We start from the raw sequence: 16,525 nt of genomic DNA, 5'->3' as shown, positions 1-16,525 counted from the left end.
CATGCTCAATTGCTTGAATTTGTTCACAAAGGTTTCCTTTCTTTTTTTTCATTCTTACAATTGTGTTAGGAAAATGATTTATCGCAACATTTCAAAGGAATTATTCAGGGGGGGAAAAGAATCAAACAAAAAAAAAAATTTCCACAAAGCAAAATTAATGTTGTATTCCTATTGTGACGTCACACAGTTTTAACATAGCATTGCAATAACTGAAGCTTAAAATGCATTGTTAGGTTTGCAAATCCAGCGATTACATTTATGATTGCAGTTACATGTTTTGCAAAAGAAAAGCCCTTCACATAGCACTCGCTATTTGTTCCTTTATAAAAATGAATCTCAAACTTCCAGTGATTTATCAGCACAAACACCCTCACTGGTTTCTCTTTAGTTGAACACTCAAAGCTTCGCTAGTTTGACGCATCATCCTAATTGCTTTTGTTAATCAGCCTCATCACATCCCATCAGGCCCTCACAGCTTTTTAGCACAGTCAGAGCAGTAGATGTCCTCTCCTTTGATGACAAAGCGCTTGTGGGCCATGGAGAGTGAGCATTTTTTGCAGTTAAAGCAATATTCATGCCAGGACTTGTCCTCGTAGTTCACCACGTTGGTCCCTCTGCCAAATCCTGGGACGCAGAAAGACAACAGGTGTAAATATGGACATTATTAGTGTTGCTTTCTATTCTTCTGAGGAAATTATATGTTGTACACATTTAAAAGTGTGTAAATTGCAATCGTGGGGGGGGGGGGAATGATATTTAATATTGGTACGTGTGTGTGTGTGTGTGTGTGTGTGTGCGTGCGTGCGTGCACATTTATACCTGTAATGGGATTCTGACATCCAGAGCACTTTTTGGCCACATCAGTCTTATAGCAGTCCACGCAGTAGAACTGATCTTCATGGGCCGTGAAACGGGCTCCAGCCAGTGGCTTCTTGCATGTGTTACACACAAAGCACTCAGAGTGCCACGGCTGGTCCTGATAAGATATCCCACCGCTGGTAATGGCCTGATTAATAAGAGTTTAGACAGAAGAACAGAGGATTCAGAACATGCCTGATAGGAACTGTTCTTTCTGGTCCACAACAATTTTTTTTTTTTTTTTTTTTTTTTTTTTTAAATAAGCATCCATTGATATATGATTTGTTAGGATAGGACACTATTTGGCCGAGATACATCTATTTGAAAATCTGGGAATCTAAAGGTTGCAAAAAAATCAAAATATTGAGAAAATCGCCTTTAAAGTTGTCCAAATTAAGTCCTTAGCAATGCATATTACTATATTAATTATACATATTTGATATATTTACGCTAGGATTTTTAATAAATATCTACATGGAACATGATCTTTACTTAATATCGTTTTGGCATTTGACCCATACAATGTATTGTTGGCTATTGCCACAAATATACCCGTGCGACTTATGACTGGTTTTGTGGTCCAGGGTCACATATTATCCAATTAGGCCCTGTCCCAAATGGAACCCTAAGCCTTCGTGATCTTCCTCCGAGTTAACACTTCCGTGACGTAATGCCGCTTTGACTGTCGGGTAGAAATTTGCTGTGGAGCTTGCAGGCTCGACAAAAGTGCACATCGAGTGCGCATATTGGCCACAAAGGAGGTGCTCACAAGCACCCTTCTGAAACCCTAAAATGACAAATGGGACACTCTGCGGTCTTGTGGCCTTGTAAAGTCCACATGACCGCGAGTGCACATTAAGCGTGCCATTTGGGACAGAGCCTTAGTGTTGGAGATTTTTCAGTGACTGCAGTTGCATCACACCAGGTGGCGACAAGTGACTGTCTTTATTAGTTAAAGAAGCTTTCGACCAATTCCTTCAAAAACAATGGTTAATCTATTTCATTGGGATTCTATGTGATGGACCAACCCAAAGTGGCACATAATTGTGAAGTGGAAGGAAAATGATAAATGGTGTCCAAAATTTTTTTTTACAAATAAATATCTTAAAAGTGTGGAGTGCATTTATATTCAGCCCCCTTTACTCCGATACCCCTAACTAAAATCCAGTGGAACTAATTGCCTTCAGAAGTCACCTAATTAGTGAATAGAGTCCACCTGTGTGTAATTTAATCACAGTATAAATACAGCTGTTCTGTGAAGCCCTCAGAGGTTTGTTAGAGAAAGTTAGTGAACAAACAGCATCATGAAGACCAAATAACACACCAGACAGGTCACGGATAAAGTTGTGGAGAAGTTTAAAGCAAGTGTTAGGTTATAAAGCAATATCCCAAGCTTTGAACATCTCACGGAGCACTTAACAATCCATCATCCGAAAATGGAAAGAGTATGGCACAGCTGCAAACCTACCAAGACATGGCCGTCCACCTAAACTGACAGGCCGGACAAGGAGAGCATTAATCGGAGAAGCAGTCAAGAGGTAACTCATGGTAACTCTGGGGGAGCTGCAGAGATCCACATCTCAGGTGGGAGAATCTGTCCACAGGACAACTATTAGTCGTGCACTCCACAAATCTGGCCTTTATGGAAGAGTGGCAAGAAGAAAGACGTTGAAAGAAAGCCATAAGAAGTCCCGTTTGCAGTTTGCAAAAGCCATGTGGAAGAAGGTGCTCTGGTTTGAGTCTGCAAAGGACTTGAGACTGGGGTGGAGGTTTACCTTCCAGCAGGACAACGACCCTAAACATACAGCCAGAGCTACAATGGAATGGTTTAGATCAAAGCATATTCATGTGTTAGAATGGCCCAGTCAAAGTCCAGACCTAAATCCAATTGAGAATCTGTGACGAGACTTGAAAATTGCTGTTCACAGATGCTCTCCATCCAATCTGAATGAGTTTGAGCTATTTTGCAAAGAAGAATGGGCAAAAATGTCACTCTCTAGATGTGCAAAACTGATAGGGACATACCCCAAAAGACTTGCAGCTGTAACTGCGGCAAAAGGTGGTTCTACAAAGTATTTGGGGGCTGAATACAAATGCACGCCACACTTTTCAGATATTTATTTGTAAAAATGTTTGGGAACCATTTATCATTTTCCATTTAACCACACACCTAGAGTTTAGGTTATGTTTCTGTACCATCTATGACTACAATTCTTCAGTTTTCCTAACTGACCTCTTTGCAGCGGGCACAGTGCTTGGCAAACTTCTTCTCATGGCAGGAAGTGCAGTACATCTCGTCACCCTTGGTCAGGAAGCTCTGGTTGCAGATGGGCTGCTTGCACTCAAAGCAGATGAAACACTCTTCATGCCAGACTTTATGCTTGTACTCCACATTCTTAGAGCCTAAAAGAGAAACACAAAAACTTGGCTATCATTTACAACACCCTATGTGTGGCTGAGATATTTTATGTCGACAAAGGGTGTTATGTGCTGTGACAACTGTACACACACCTGCCGTAATCACTTTGAAGCAGCCCTGGCAGCGAGGCGATCCGTCACGGTCTCCACACTTCCCACACATGATCTTGCCATCGTCCTTAGCCGCAAAGGGCTCATTGGCCAGTGGCTTGTAACACTTGGCGCAGCGGAAGCAGCCCTCGTGCCAGTGGCGGTTCTTATGGTTCAGCTCCTGGATAGAGAGCACTGTGAGTACTGCACATTGTAAAATGCTCTTTAAATGAATTGAATTCACCCCACCTTTGCATCAGCGCTTATAGGTTTGCGACACTCAGCGCAAGTGTTGGCGCAGAGCTTGTCGAAGCAGCGCACGCACACGGGCTTGTCATCCTTCTTGGCGTATTTCTTGCCCTGCAGGTTTTCTCTGCAGTAGAAGCAGTCAAAACGCTCAGTCATTGTGGAGCTCAGGTAGCTGCGGGGGCCTGCAGACACAAAACAATGTATAAAAATGACTGCCAAACTGTTATTTTAATGTGCTATGTGGATTTTAAACCATGACATCACCTCTAGTTTATCATTGTGAAGACTGAACTCTAACCAGACAGTCCATCATACTGTTCTGTGTTTAGTCCTTAAAGGTCCCCTTCTTCGCGATTCCATTGTTCAAACTTTAGTTAGTGTGTAATGTTGCTGTTAGAGCATAAATAATACCTGTAAAATTATAAAGCTCAAAGTTCAATGCCAAGCGAGATATTTTATTTAACAGAAGTTCCCTTTCAAAGCCTACAGCGAACGGCTGGATAGACTACATCCTGGTACTTCCTTCTTTAATTACGTCAGTAGAGCAGTAGAACAGACTAACCTCCGCCCACAAAGAAACGCGAAAAAGGGGGCGCGGTCTTGTTGCTGTCCCTCGTGGAGAAGCGGACGGTCGCGTGGAGAAAAGGAACTGTTGCGTTGAGTGTGTTTATCGCCATGTCATCGAGACGCTGTTATTTTCATCCAGGAGTCAAATCACCTTTGTTTGGCTTTCCCAGGGACGCTGTAGAGATTATTGAACGCATACATCTCTCCGTTAAGAGGCGTGACCTTTCCAACGTGCGCTAAGCTGCTGTCAAATTACAACACAGGAACCGCTTTCACGTGCGCTAAGCTGTGGTCGAATCACAGCACAGGAACCGCTTGCACAATCAGAACTCTTTACGTGTTTCTGAAGGAGGGACTTTATAGAACAAGGAAATCACCAGCCGTTTTTAGGACAGTGGAAACAGCGGTATACAGATAAGTAAATAGTGTGAAAAATACTGTGTTTTTTTACACGTGAAACATGAACACATGTTATATTGCACACTGTAAACACAATCAAAGCTTCAAAAAAACACGAAGAACGGGACCTTTAAATTGGGTAGTGCACCACTACTAATATTGCTTGAAATTTGTCCTTTGTACTAGAATAAAGTAAAAAAAATACTTCACTATTGTCCACCTCTGGTTATTCAAGTTTTTTGTCATTTTATATTATATTTTTATAATTGGTTACTTTATTATTATTGTTTTGTTGTTATTTTATAGATCTTAAATGATTAATTCACTTCAGAATTCAAATTTTTTGACCCCCATGTCATCAAAGATGTCAAAAAACACTCCAGGATACTTCTCCAAATAGTGGACTTCAAAGGGGTCCAACGAGTTGAAGGTCCAAAAATTGCAGTTTCAGTACAGCTTCAAAGGGCTTTAAACGATCCCAGCCGAGGAAAAAAAGACTTATTCAAAACGGGAAAAAAAAGAACAAAAATTAGCCTGGATGGCAGCCGAACTTAGCCCCGCCCACAACATTTGAGGTCAGGAAGTTCGGTCTGGACTTGATCCGTTGAGGAGCAACTATGGCCCTGTCCCAAATGGCACCCTAAACCCTCACGGCCTCCCTGTGAGTCCGCACTTTCACAAGGTGATGCCGCTTTGACTGCCGGGAAGAAGTCCGCTGCGTAACCCACACCGCTTCTTCCAGAGTGCGTGCAGTTGAGTTATGTTGACAACTGCGTCGCTCCGTTGCTCTGATTGGTTGAAGGTCTATCCAACTGAGTGCAGAGACATTTTCTTTCCTGGTTCGGTTGAAACCAAGCGAGCGGCAACCTCCCGCAGTTTCTCTTGAAGCCAATTCGGAAGTGACTTAAACTGCAATTCATCGACTGGCCACTAGGGACAGGCTCTAGAAGGGAGCAGAATCTCATTGAGCCCCATGTTAAAATGCCCAACTTTACAGCAGAAAAAACATGTTTACAGCCGGATACAAATTGTGGTTTATTGTTGTCTATACGGCTAATTTTGCCCTTCATGACAACTGTGAGGGGGCTGAATTTTTTTATAACTCATTCGTTTACATTATATAAAGCTTTAAAGTTCTGCATAATTAAGGGCGTGGCCACTTTGAGTGACAGGTGGATAGCCATTTATCTGCTGTCTGTTAGTCATCACGTCACCTCCGCTCCACCCACGTCCCGCCTCTTTGCCCATTGACGCGTAATGACAAGATGGCAACGGCCAGCTCGTCCCCACTTTACGCTTCAAAACTGCTCTTCAGAATCCTATGGGTGACGTCACAGACACTACGTCCATATTTTTTTACAGTCTATGGTTGAAACATGCTTCATAATCACAGCCCAATGGAGCAGTATCAGACTCATATTCTGACTAGAATCTGAGTATAACGTGTCACGCTAAAAAATTATTGTTTTTTTACCACAAATGCTCATCTTGCATTAGGTCTGTGATGCGCGTCCACGACTTCACGCATGACATACTCACGTTAAAAAGGTCACGTGATATAGGCGGAAGGGTGAAAATCTCATTTTCTCCTCCAACTTCAAAATCGCCTGACATTATTGTTTTACCTTTTTTTGTAAAGGCCGTTTGACTTAGGCCCTGTCCCAAATGGCACACTTCTTCTTCTTGTGGACTTACAATGGCTGTCCGGTTAGTCCATGAGACCATAGGAGATCCCATTTGTCATTTTAGGTTTCAGAAGGTTTCTCGAGAGCGCCCCCTTTGCAGTCGGTATGTGCCCTTGATACACACTTTTGCCAAGCCCCCACTGAATCGAGTTCCCTTGCAGACTTCATTCCGACAGTCAAAGCGGTGTTACGTCACAAAAATGTGGAAGTGTTTAGGGTGCCATTTGGGACAGGGCCTTAGTCTTTACAGTGCTTTGTAAACACTGGTTTGGTTACAGATTATTATGTTTAAAGTATCTAAAAACTCTTGGAATAATGAATAGTGGACAGCTACTCTTCAATAACAGGCCATAAAAAGGCACTTCTTGCACTTAGCATCAGATTCAGCACGTATATTCTTCTGCCTCGTATTGATATTTGCTTTGTCCCTTGGGCTGTAAAATGTTGTCGGGATAATCGTTTTGTCTGCACCTCAGCATCTGTTGTAAACACAGCCTAGCAACCGCATACCAAACAACTTAGGAAAGTCCGCTTGACAAGACAGATGCCAAATCACCCTACAGATGTGGCTACTAACACTTCATCCCTGATAGTGCCAGAGCGGCATTTTCTAGCTGTTGACAAGTAAAACTGTATTTTTAGAAGTACTGACTCATTCTTCCCAATGGAGTTTGTCAATATCCTATTGTTAGCACTCAAGCAAATAGCTATCTACATGGTTACATTCATTAAACGAAAGTACCAGAGATAAGATCATTTGGATGAAGCGTCAAACAAACTTGACCAGATTTGTGAAAAATCCAGAACCAAATATATCTAGGTTCATTAGTGTAGTGTCCTTTTCCTGAATTATCTCCTCTGACTTCAGACATATAGAGTAGTGTTGTGTCTTTCTGTGAACTGAAACATCCTTCTGACCTGAGCAGTATGCTCAATCCCTAAGCCTTTTGGGATACCGTCCATCAGCTGTTCATTTTTAGCTAACTCTGTCAGAGTGTTATCAAATGGACCGCTTTGTCCCAAAGCGAAGAGCAAATGCTGCTTCAAAGGTCAGCATGAGATCAAATTCAGCCATGTGGAGAGCAGTAACCAAAGAGAGCATCCATTGATTGAGGCACCTAATTAAGTTTGACACTAACAAATGTAGTCCAAAAAAAGTAATAAGAAATGATTGTCCGTACCACTGTGTAATCTTCAATCAGTGAATTAGCTTGAGCACTATCTTGACTTACACTAAAGTGGTCTAGAGTAAGAACTAGTGCTGTCAATCGATTAAAAAAATTAACTAATTAATCACACATTTTTTTCTCAAATTAATCAGCGGAGTTTTTAATATTGTTGTAGTGGAATAATTTTACAGTTACTCTTCAAATTAAGGTAGAAGCAAATTAAATACAAATATATTTTTAATATTTGTTTAATGGCATCTTTTTATGAATGAAAGCCAGTATCACTGATACAATGCTCTGATGTCTCTATGAAATTTTTTTTTTAAACATTAATGATTGACATTCAACATTACAGTATAACTGAAAGCTATAAAATTCAACATTTATTTGCTTAAAAAAACAACATTTAATTTAAGTGAACTTAAAGGTGCAGTGTGTAGTATTTATGAGGATCTATTGACAGACATGCAATATAATATACATTTTCAGTTTCAGTGGTGACCTTATGAACCGTTATGTTTTTAGTACCTCAGAATAAGTCATTTCTATCTACATGCACAGCGGGTTCAGAAATTGAATAAAGTTATAAAACACGTAACAGTCTTCTGACGCGCATCTCATTTTCTCACAACTCTTTAAGGTCTTTCTTTTAAGACGTTATTTAACTCATTTAAGACTGCTCTTCAAAACCGCCATTTTTGCATAATTCTGTGTGTTGTTTGTTCAAGCGCGAAAGAGAACTCGCTACTGGCGCGCTTCTTTCTTGAACACATGATGTGTGTGTGTGTGTGTGTGTGTGTGTGTGTGTGTGTGTGTGTGTGTGTGTCAGGAAATTCACAGACAGCGCGTTGAACACAGATGATGCATCAATTGCGTTCAATATTTTGTATGTGTTAAACTGAAAAAAGTAATCGCATGCGTGACAGCCCTAAGAACACATTCAGTTATACAGAAGTAGGCTACACAGCTGCTACCTGAGCTCACCATCACAATTACACAGATAAATAAATATTTGCCTTTGAAACATTGGGTTACATTGGGCTAGCTAGTATTATATGATTTGCACAGATCTTAAGATTAATATTGATCTATACTGGAAATATAAAGCAAACTTCACCGAAAAACCTCCAAAAGCTATGCAAAATGCCACAATTTTCTTGGACACATTGGCCAGATCACAACACATACATTATTGTTCAAAAGTTTAGATTTTTAGAAATGTTTTCGATATGTTCTTAATTTCACCGAGGCTGCATTTATTTAATCAAAAACAGTAAAACTGTAATATTGAGAAATTATATTAGCGGTTTTCTGTTTCAAAATGCAATTTATTCCTGTGATGGCAAAGCTGAATTTTCAGCATCATACTCCAGTCTTCAGTGTCACATGATCCTTCAGAAATCATTCTAATATGCTGCTCAATCAATGTAAAAAAAAATCGTACTAAACCTAAACTTTTGAATAGTTTCATGAACTATAACTCGTATCCAGCAAAAATTTCCGTTGATAAGTAAAGCAATGAGAATGCCAATGAGGAGAATCCACAGCCTGGTTCACCAAAAGTTTTTCATGGCTGCCTGTACATCACGCAGTGTCTCTTTACCTGAGTGCTTGTAGAAAGTCATGTCTGCTTTCGGTATATACAGGAAAGCCTTGAGGAAATGAAAGAGATGGAAGGATGGATGGAGAGAACCAAACAGCCAAAGAGTTACAGGGGAACTCCACTCTTCTCTTTTAGGTATTTGTCATATATACGACCCCAGCTGCCCCTTAAAGCCTACACCCTGCCCCCCTTGTCGCACCCATGGCATGTCCTCCCAAATCACAAACCAAGTAATCCCAGACAAAGCATCAGCTGCCCTCTCCATGTTAGGCTATGTTGCAAAAGATAAATGAAGGGGAGGGAGCCAGAGAGAGAGAACCAAATTCATCTGAATTCCTTGCTTGTGACATCAGAGAGCAGAATAAAGGCATTTTCACAGCTTTTCGTTGGGATCTGGTGTATTGGAGAGTCTTGCAATTGTGTGTTCGTTCTGAAATAAATTAGTTAAAGGCTTGTTTAGTAACCAGAGGGCTAAACTTTGAGTTCTCCAGGAAAAATGTTGTTTATTAGTGCTTATGTTGTGAAGTAAACTTCGTATTGCATTTGGCTTGTCTTTTTAAACAATAGTTGCGATAAAAATGAGGAAAGTGGAGATTCTTGGCTTCTCAAATGCTGCGTTCCAGTCGTTTTTGAAGGCACTATCACACAAAAGAGTCACTGTCCTCAGATACCTTTGATTCTCAACTTGACCCTCAAAAATAAACTTGGAATTTTGACCATCTCAGCTAGACCATGTTTGTAATAATTCTGTTCTCATTTATTAACTTATTTCTGAAAGTTCTCAGGCTTGCTGATTGTGATGTATGAAGAAAACTATGCTTCATTTGGATTCAGCCAACATTCCTTTAGTAGTTTGTGAATATGTATGACATAATACAAAAACATACTAATGATTACAGACATTTTGCAGAGCTGAGCAAAGGCTACAAGAACAAATGATTTCCATGAATGGACAGAAGTCCGAAGCAGTAACTCATCCACAAACATCAAAACTCCTAGACACATTATCCACACAAAAGCATATTTTTTACCACTGCCAGTCAGAACAATCTTCCACTTAAAACATCTCAGAAAAGTTTAAAAAAGGGACTAGTATAATGTTTTTTTTCCCACTTGGTTTGATATTTTATGTTACATCCATTTTTAAATGTGACGTGAAAAAATGTGTCCAAATTCTGTATAATATGTATAATATGTATGATGACTCATTGGTCAGAGTTGAGCCATGGTGGACAATGGAAACAGATCCACCTGTCCTTTACTAATATCCTGCCTTGTGGGAGGCCTGAAATAGCCCTGCTTAAACAACCTGGCATCATACGCTAAAACAACCCCTTCTCATCTCTTATCTAAACTCTACTAGAGAGCAGATCACAGCTGAAGGGCTGCCACAGGAATCTGCAGACTGTTGACAAGACCTACGATCTGAAAAATAGTACTAGTTAAGGTACTAGTCGATGCATGTGTGATTGTTTCAAGAATTGGTCAGTGTCGATGTAAAGAGATAGGTGCACAAACATTTGCAGTAGACTTTTGGTCATCTGGATTGAAGCACCAACTATGATGCATTCATTGAAGAATGTGAGGTAAGAAGGTATAAGTCTGGGGCGGTCTAGAAAAAAACAGCACTATTATGGCTCATAAAAGCGAATGGACCAGTTGTCCTAAACATGCAAGCAATTAAGTTCATCTCCCATCAGAGATCTTGTGCTTTTCAGTTTACTAGTGTTACTTGAATTCAGTTATCTATCAAATCTATCCCATTAGGAATTAAAAGCAACCAAAACAGGCAGCTCCGCTCTCAGATTTTCCAGGAATGTTTCTTAAAAGCCTCTCAGTTACAAATATAAATCCACTCAATTTATCAAAACACTATTAACAGACTAGTGACTCATCTGATGACCAGACACACAGTTAGGGAACATGACAACGTGTGCGGTCAGCGATGTGAAGGTCAGCATACCAGTGTTTTCCATCTCATTGACGAACAACATGTACGCTACTTAGTAAAGCTCATTGGAAGTCTTCTTATGTGTAAATACACACATTTTTTGACTGTTGACAGCCTAGTTGAAGCCAAAACCCTGTTTCAGATCACTTCACCTTACAGTTCTGGAGAAAACATCCACTTCACTCTGTTAAGTTAGTGCTGTAACAGACCATTGCTATTGAGAATGTTGAGATTAGACAGAAATGTCCACATTCATGGCTCTGTAGTGAGGACTTGAGAAACACAGACCTGTAACCTACATAGAATTTAACCATGTTTACTAAGCATGTAAATTCTGATTAACAGCAGAATTGCTCATATTCTGATTATGTGTCATAAATATATAAACTGCCATTATCTGACTCCATATATTATGGTTTCTTAAAATCTAAATAAAGGCTGGAATACACTAGACAACTTAAAATCGGAGGATGACTGAGGATCACACTCTACAATACTTTCAAGTCATTCCGAACATAGATACGTGTATATATACAGTATGATTCCGAACACAACAAAGTCACTCAGAAATATGCACCTTGTTGCTAGGAGACACATGACAAATGAAAACAATCCTCCGACTGGAGGTATTCATAGTCTGAATCTGACAACTAGCATCAAGTCCTCCAGACTGTAAATTTACAAAAGTTGTACAACGTATTCCAGTCTTAAAGGAAAACTCTACTTTTGAAAATAGGCTCATTTTCCAACTCTCCTACAGTTAAACAGTTGAGTTTTACTATTTTTGAATCCATTCAACCAATCTCCAGGTCTGGCGGTAGCACTTTTAGCATAGCTTAGCATACATAATTGAATCTGATTAGACCGTTAGCATCTTGCTCAAAAAAATTACCAAAGAGTTTTGATATTTTTCCTATTTAAAACTTGACCCTTCTGTAGTAACATTGTGTACTAAGGCCGACGGAAAATGAAAAGTTGTGATTTTCTAGGCTGATATGGCTAGGAACTATACTCTCATTCCTGCGTAATAAGGAACTTTGCTGTAGTACCATGGGTTCAGCAGTGGCGCAATGATATTACGCAGCACCATGACAGCCTGTTTGCACAGAGAATGTGCTGGGGACTATTTTCAGGTGCTGCGTAATATCATTGCGCCACTGCAACCATGATACGACAGCAAAGTTTCTTATTACGCAGGAATGAGAGTATAGTTCCTAGCCATATCGGCCTAGAAAATCACAACTTTTAATTTTCCGTCGGCCTTAGTACACGATGTACGAAAACGGTAAAACTCAACTGTTTAACTCTAGGGGAGTTGGAAAATGAGCCTATTTTCAAAAAAAGTGGAGTGTTCCTTTAAGACAGCTGGAATACATACCATCGCATTAATCATATTGGGATGTAAACACTCTGTTCTTACCTGTGCATGTCTAAGTACCAGCTGTGAAAAGTCAAACTATCAAAGAATCTGATTAAAAATGAAAATGAATTAAAATTGTTTAATTCATCATGCTCTGTTCTCAAGAACAAGAATTAATACATTGAATTGCTAAAAATTACTTGTAATAAATCTCAAGAGTGAGCATCTCCAGTATTTCCACAAGAGAAAAGTAATATGCGGATTACTTGCTACTAGCCCTAACCTATAATATAATATCATGTAATGTAAATGAGATCTGTATAACGTGCAGACTACTTACATAAACTGCATAAAAAGATCAGCTGTCACTCTTGGTAAGATGATATTTGGTATAATGATGATATAATGGTTAGTTTTATGATCAAAGCTCTTTAGTTTTTATTGTGGGGGACAAAACTGTATGCACTCTTCTATGCAATGATGATTGATAGAAGTGCAAATAAATGTTCCTCAAAAGCCTGCTCAATTATATTTGACACTTATACATTTTAACATGATTTTTCTAAAAATGATAGAAAAGTCAATCTTACATTTACTTTATAAAAATCGGTAAAGATTTCACAGCAAAATGACCAACCTGAAGGTGGAAATTGTTAGACCTATAAAAGGCTTTTTGCTTTCTAAAAAACTACAAACTTAATCAGCGACAGTGTACAAGAGGTTTTTCAGCAAAGTGTTGATCATGTTGATCCTTATACATCTGAAAATGTATCAAATATGATGCAGTAGGCTTTATATGGTTAATAATAGGGTGAATTCAGGGTGATTGGGACACTTTTTCCAAGTCATCTCAATGGCAAAAAGTGTACCAATCACCCTGAAATCACCCTATATGTTTACAGTCTGAGATTAGGGAAAGCTGCAGCTGCTCAACGGCGCCCCCAGTGGACAGAATGAGGTCACACAGTCTCCAGAGCAACACATTTCCTAATTAGGACCTCCAAAGCTGTGTGCACAAATGTTGAGTTTTAGACATATACACGGCACCTAGTGGATTACAGCAGATGTGTTGAGGCTGTTAAACTAAAGTGTTTTATATGGTGTGTGAGATCCCAAAAGTCTTTGTCCTTATATGGCAGGATGATTTCTATTGAAACTGTTGGAAAGTAACAATTCTGCAATGGTACTTTATTTCTGATGCTTTCAGGTTAAAAACAAAACAGAGGATGTGCATGCAGTGGACGAGTTGCACAGGATATGAGTCAGTTGGAAAATGAGAAATGTTTCCAAATGAAAAAAATGTAATAAAAATAAACATTTCTTAAAAACTTAAAGTCATTTAATTTAACCATGCATAAACAATATTCAAATATCCTATTGACATTATAATGCAAATAACTTTAAGGATAAAAGGATCTCCTACTGGATAAACTGAAATTCTGACCAAAATAGACAGAAAATGTATGCAGGATCTTATCTGTCTCTTTAGGAATTCCTAAAAGAATTTGGTCCCAATAAGAATTCCCTTTGCATTCCTGGCACTCAAAACACGGGACAGACTGCATTAATCGTCTCATTGTTGCCGAAATTGGATAATATCTTTACAGTATAGAAGTACAATTCTATACATGTGGCTCAGGGAAAAAGTTTAATTGAGGACAATGCACTTAACAAATAACACAAAAGTCATCCCTTGCACATAAACTCATTTAGATAACAAAAGGATTAATAGATTTAGAAGACAATGTGTTATAAAACACCACCATTTGCATCAAGAAATTACATATTCTAAAGTCTAAACCTGCTACATAGTTTCAAGAGAAAATATCTACATGGTAATTTAGTCTTTCATATGATCACTTATATTTCTATTAAAGAATCCCTCAAAACGAGATATATGCATTTCCCTAGATAACACTTACCAGTATGCTCTGAGCAGTGTGGATCGCAGCTGTCTGCAGTGGTGATGAGAGATGGTCTCCTCCTAGTCTGAAGGATCACTGGGTTTAAAAAGATCCACGAGGGGGAGTGGGGAAAAAAAGTCAGGATATGATCCAAATACTTTAAGTTCATATCAACAATGACATCAGACTGGAATTCAGTCTTTGCGCTTAACCAATTGTGTATAAAAGCCTAGAGACAGTAGAAATATTGAATTGAGTAGTGATAAATAATCGTTCGTTTAGAGATCTGCAGAAGAAATATGAACATGTTTGAAGTCTTTCATATGATATAGCTCAGATTTCTAATGTGTCATTTGAGGTGCTTTACGCTAAACATATTCTCTACATGACAATGCATCTCAGTGTGGTTGTATTGTGGAGGATCGAATTCACAAAAATGTGCAACCTTTGTGACAACTAGCCCCTGTCTTCCTATCAATAATTCCTTAACAATATATGATTTTGTGGCAGAAGGGAATTCATTGGCTCCGTCATCGGTGCCAGGACATAAATAAGCATAAATGTGCCTGCTGCTGCCAGGCCCTTAGCGTCTGTTCTCCATGTCACTGATGTCTTCAACTTTTTGGAGGCTCTCCAGGGACTGATGACAGGCTCGAGGTTGTTTAAAGGTGATGATATTTGTGCACTGTGTTAATTCCACAACACTGTATATGTCACTATAGTGTCATACAAGTATGTTTTCAGTTGTCAAGGCCTTGCAGCACTAAAAACTGCATCATCTCTAAAAGCTATTAAATCATTTCAGTGGTCTGTCTTTTTTCCTTTAGGCATGTAGCCAACTACATGATTGCCGGTACACTGAACTGTGTACTCAGGACAAGAAACAGCATCTTTGTTCCTGTGCAATAACAGTGTAAATGTTCAATATATTTTTGTAACCAAGACATTAAAGTCGGCATGAAACAGAAGTTGCCAGTCTTCCTTATATTGTGACAAATATCCGAGTGAAACGGCTTATCAAGCAAGAAGAATTGTAGGACTGGACTTGATTTTGTCCATCAGGAATTGATTGGATTGTTGTGGTTTGCTATTGCTCTGTGGCCTGTTGCACAAAGACGGTTTAGGTTTTAACCCAGGTAAGTTTGCGGTTAGTTTGAGCAAACTCAGTTTTTTCGAGCTTATGAAGGTGGATTGGTTTTTAGCAGTGTTTATCACCACAGTAACATTACACTACACGGCTAACCTGCTCTGGAGCAGGGTTTATTCTGGGTTAGAGATCGCAAACCCAAACTGGACCAATCAGCTGCAAGTAAAGATGCAATAAAGCCACACTCCCTGATTCTCATTCCAAATTAAAGCAGTTTATAGTGACAAAATTGGTCATCTTTTGGTGCTAATTTATTATATGAATTATAATTACTTTTAATTCATATAATATATTCATATAATTATTATATTAATTGACTAGTAGCCAAATATAAATTTAACACATGCAACAACGTGTATTCATTTGAGCTCTTTGTGAACCAATAATTATTAGATTAGACATATTTCTTTGATTTACATCATGCATCGATATCTAGTCGGATATTCTTTCAGCTGCCTTCTCAAACTTTTGCTGCAGCAGCATGGTTTATTCCTGCTTTGTAAACGCATTTCATTTTCAAAATGATCGGTCGATCTTCAGAAGAGAAGTGATTTGAACAAAACTCAGAGTTTGTTCAGCTAGCTTCATGCAAATGACCATAGCTCTGGTCACTCACATGACATCAGAGGCCTGTTGCATGAAGCTAGCTGAACAAACTCTGAGTTTCAGAGTAGGTTTAGAGTTGACAAATCCAGATAAATCCAACCTGGTTTAGATCAAGTTCAACAGGTATAAACGTTCTCTGTCAACTCAGGTTTAATCCAGAGTTTGCGATTAATTCTGAAGCGCATGCACCTGAAAATGTGACAGGTGCGGTAAACAGCCAATCACAGTTTCCGTTTGATTCACTTCTCGCAAGAGAGACGGCGCAAATCACTTCTCTTCTGAAGATTGAGCGATCATTTTGAAAATGAAATGCGTTTACAAAGCAGGAATAAACACTGCTGCAGCAGCAAAAGTTTGAGAAGGCAGCTGAAAGAATATCCGACTAGATATCGATGCATGATGTAAATCAAAGAAATATGTCTAATCTAATAATTATTGGTTCACAAAGTGCTCAAATGAATACACGTTGTTGCATGTATTATATTTATATTTGGCTATTTGTCAATTAATATAATAATT

At 39.0% G+C, this 16,525-nt stretch overlaps 1 protein-coding gene across 2 annotated transcripts; it reads right to left on the bottom strand.

Moving 5' to 3' along the window:
• Positions 1-149: 149 nt before the first annotated feature.
• Positions 150-14,601, bottom strand: fhl1a (four and a half LIM domains 1a). 2 transcript variants are annotated; one of them, XM_079839158.1, is made up of 6 exons: positions 14,272-14,601; positions 3,616-3,797; positions 3,370-3,547; positions 3,092-3,261; positions 820-1,006; positions 150-624 (listed from the first exon to the last, which is right to left on the bottom strand). In XM_079839158.1, the coding sequence occupies exons 1-6, from the start codon at positions 14,420-14,422 to the stop codon at positions 470-472; spliced, it is 1,023 nt and encodes a 340-aa protein (XP_079695284.1). In that variant the 5' UTR covers positions 14,423-14,601; the 3' UTR covers positions 150-469. The 2 variants fall into 2 exon arrangements, with proteins under 2 accessions (XP_079695284.1, XP_079695285.1); XM_079839159.1 differs by lacking the exon at positions 14,272-14,601 and adding an exon at positions 9,039-9,468.
• Positions 14,602-16,525: the final 1,924 nt, after the last annotated feature.

Source organism: Gobio gobio, assembly GCF_949357685.1.
Source record: "Gobio gobio genome assembly, chromosome: 16".
NCBI lineage: Eukaryota > Metazoa > Chordata > Actinopteri > Cypriniformes > Gobionidae > Gobio > Gobio gobio.
Note: the sequence above shows the minus strand (reverse complement) of the source record. Positions and strands in the feature narration are given on the sequence as shown.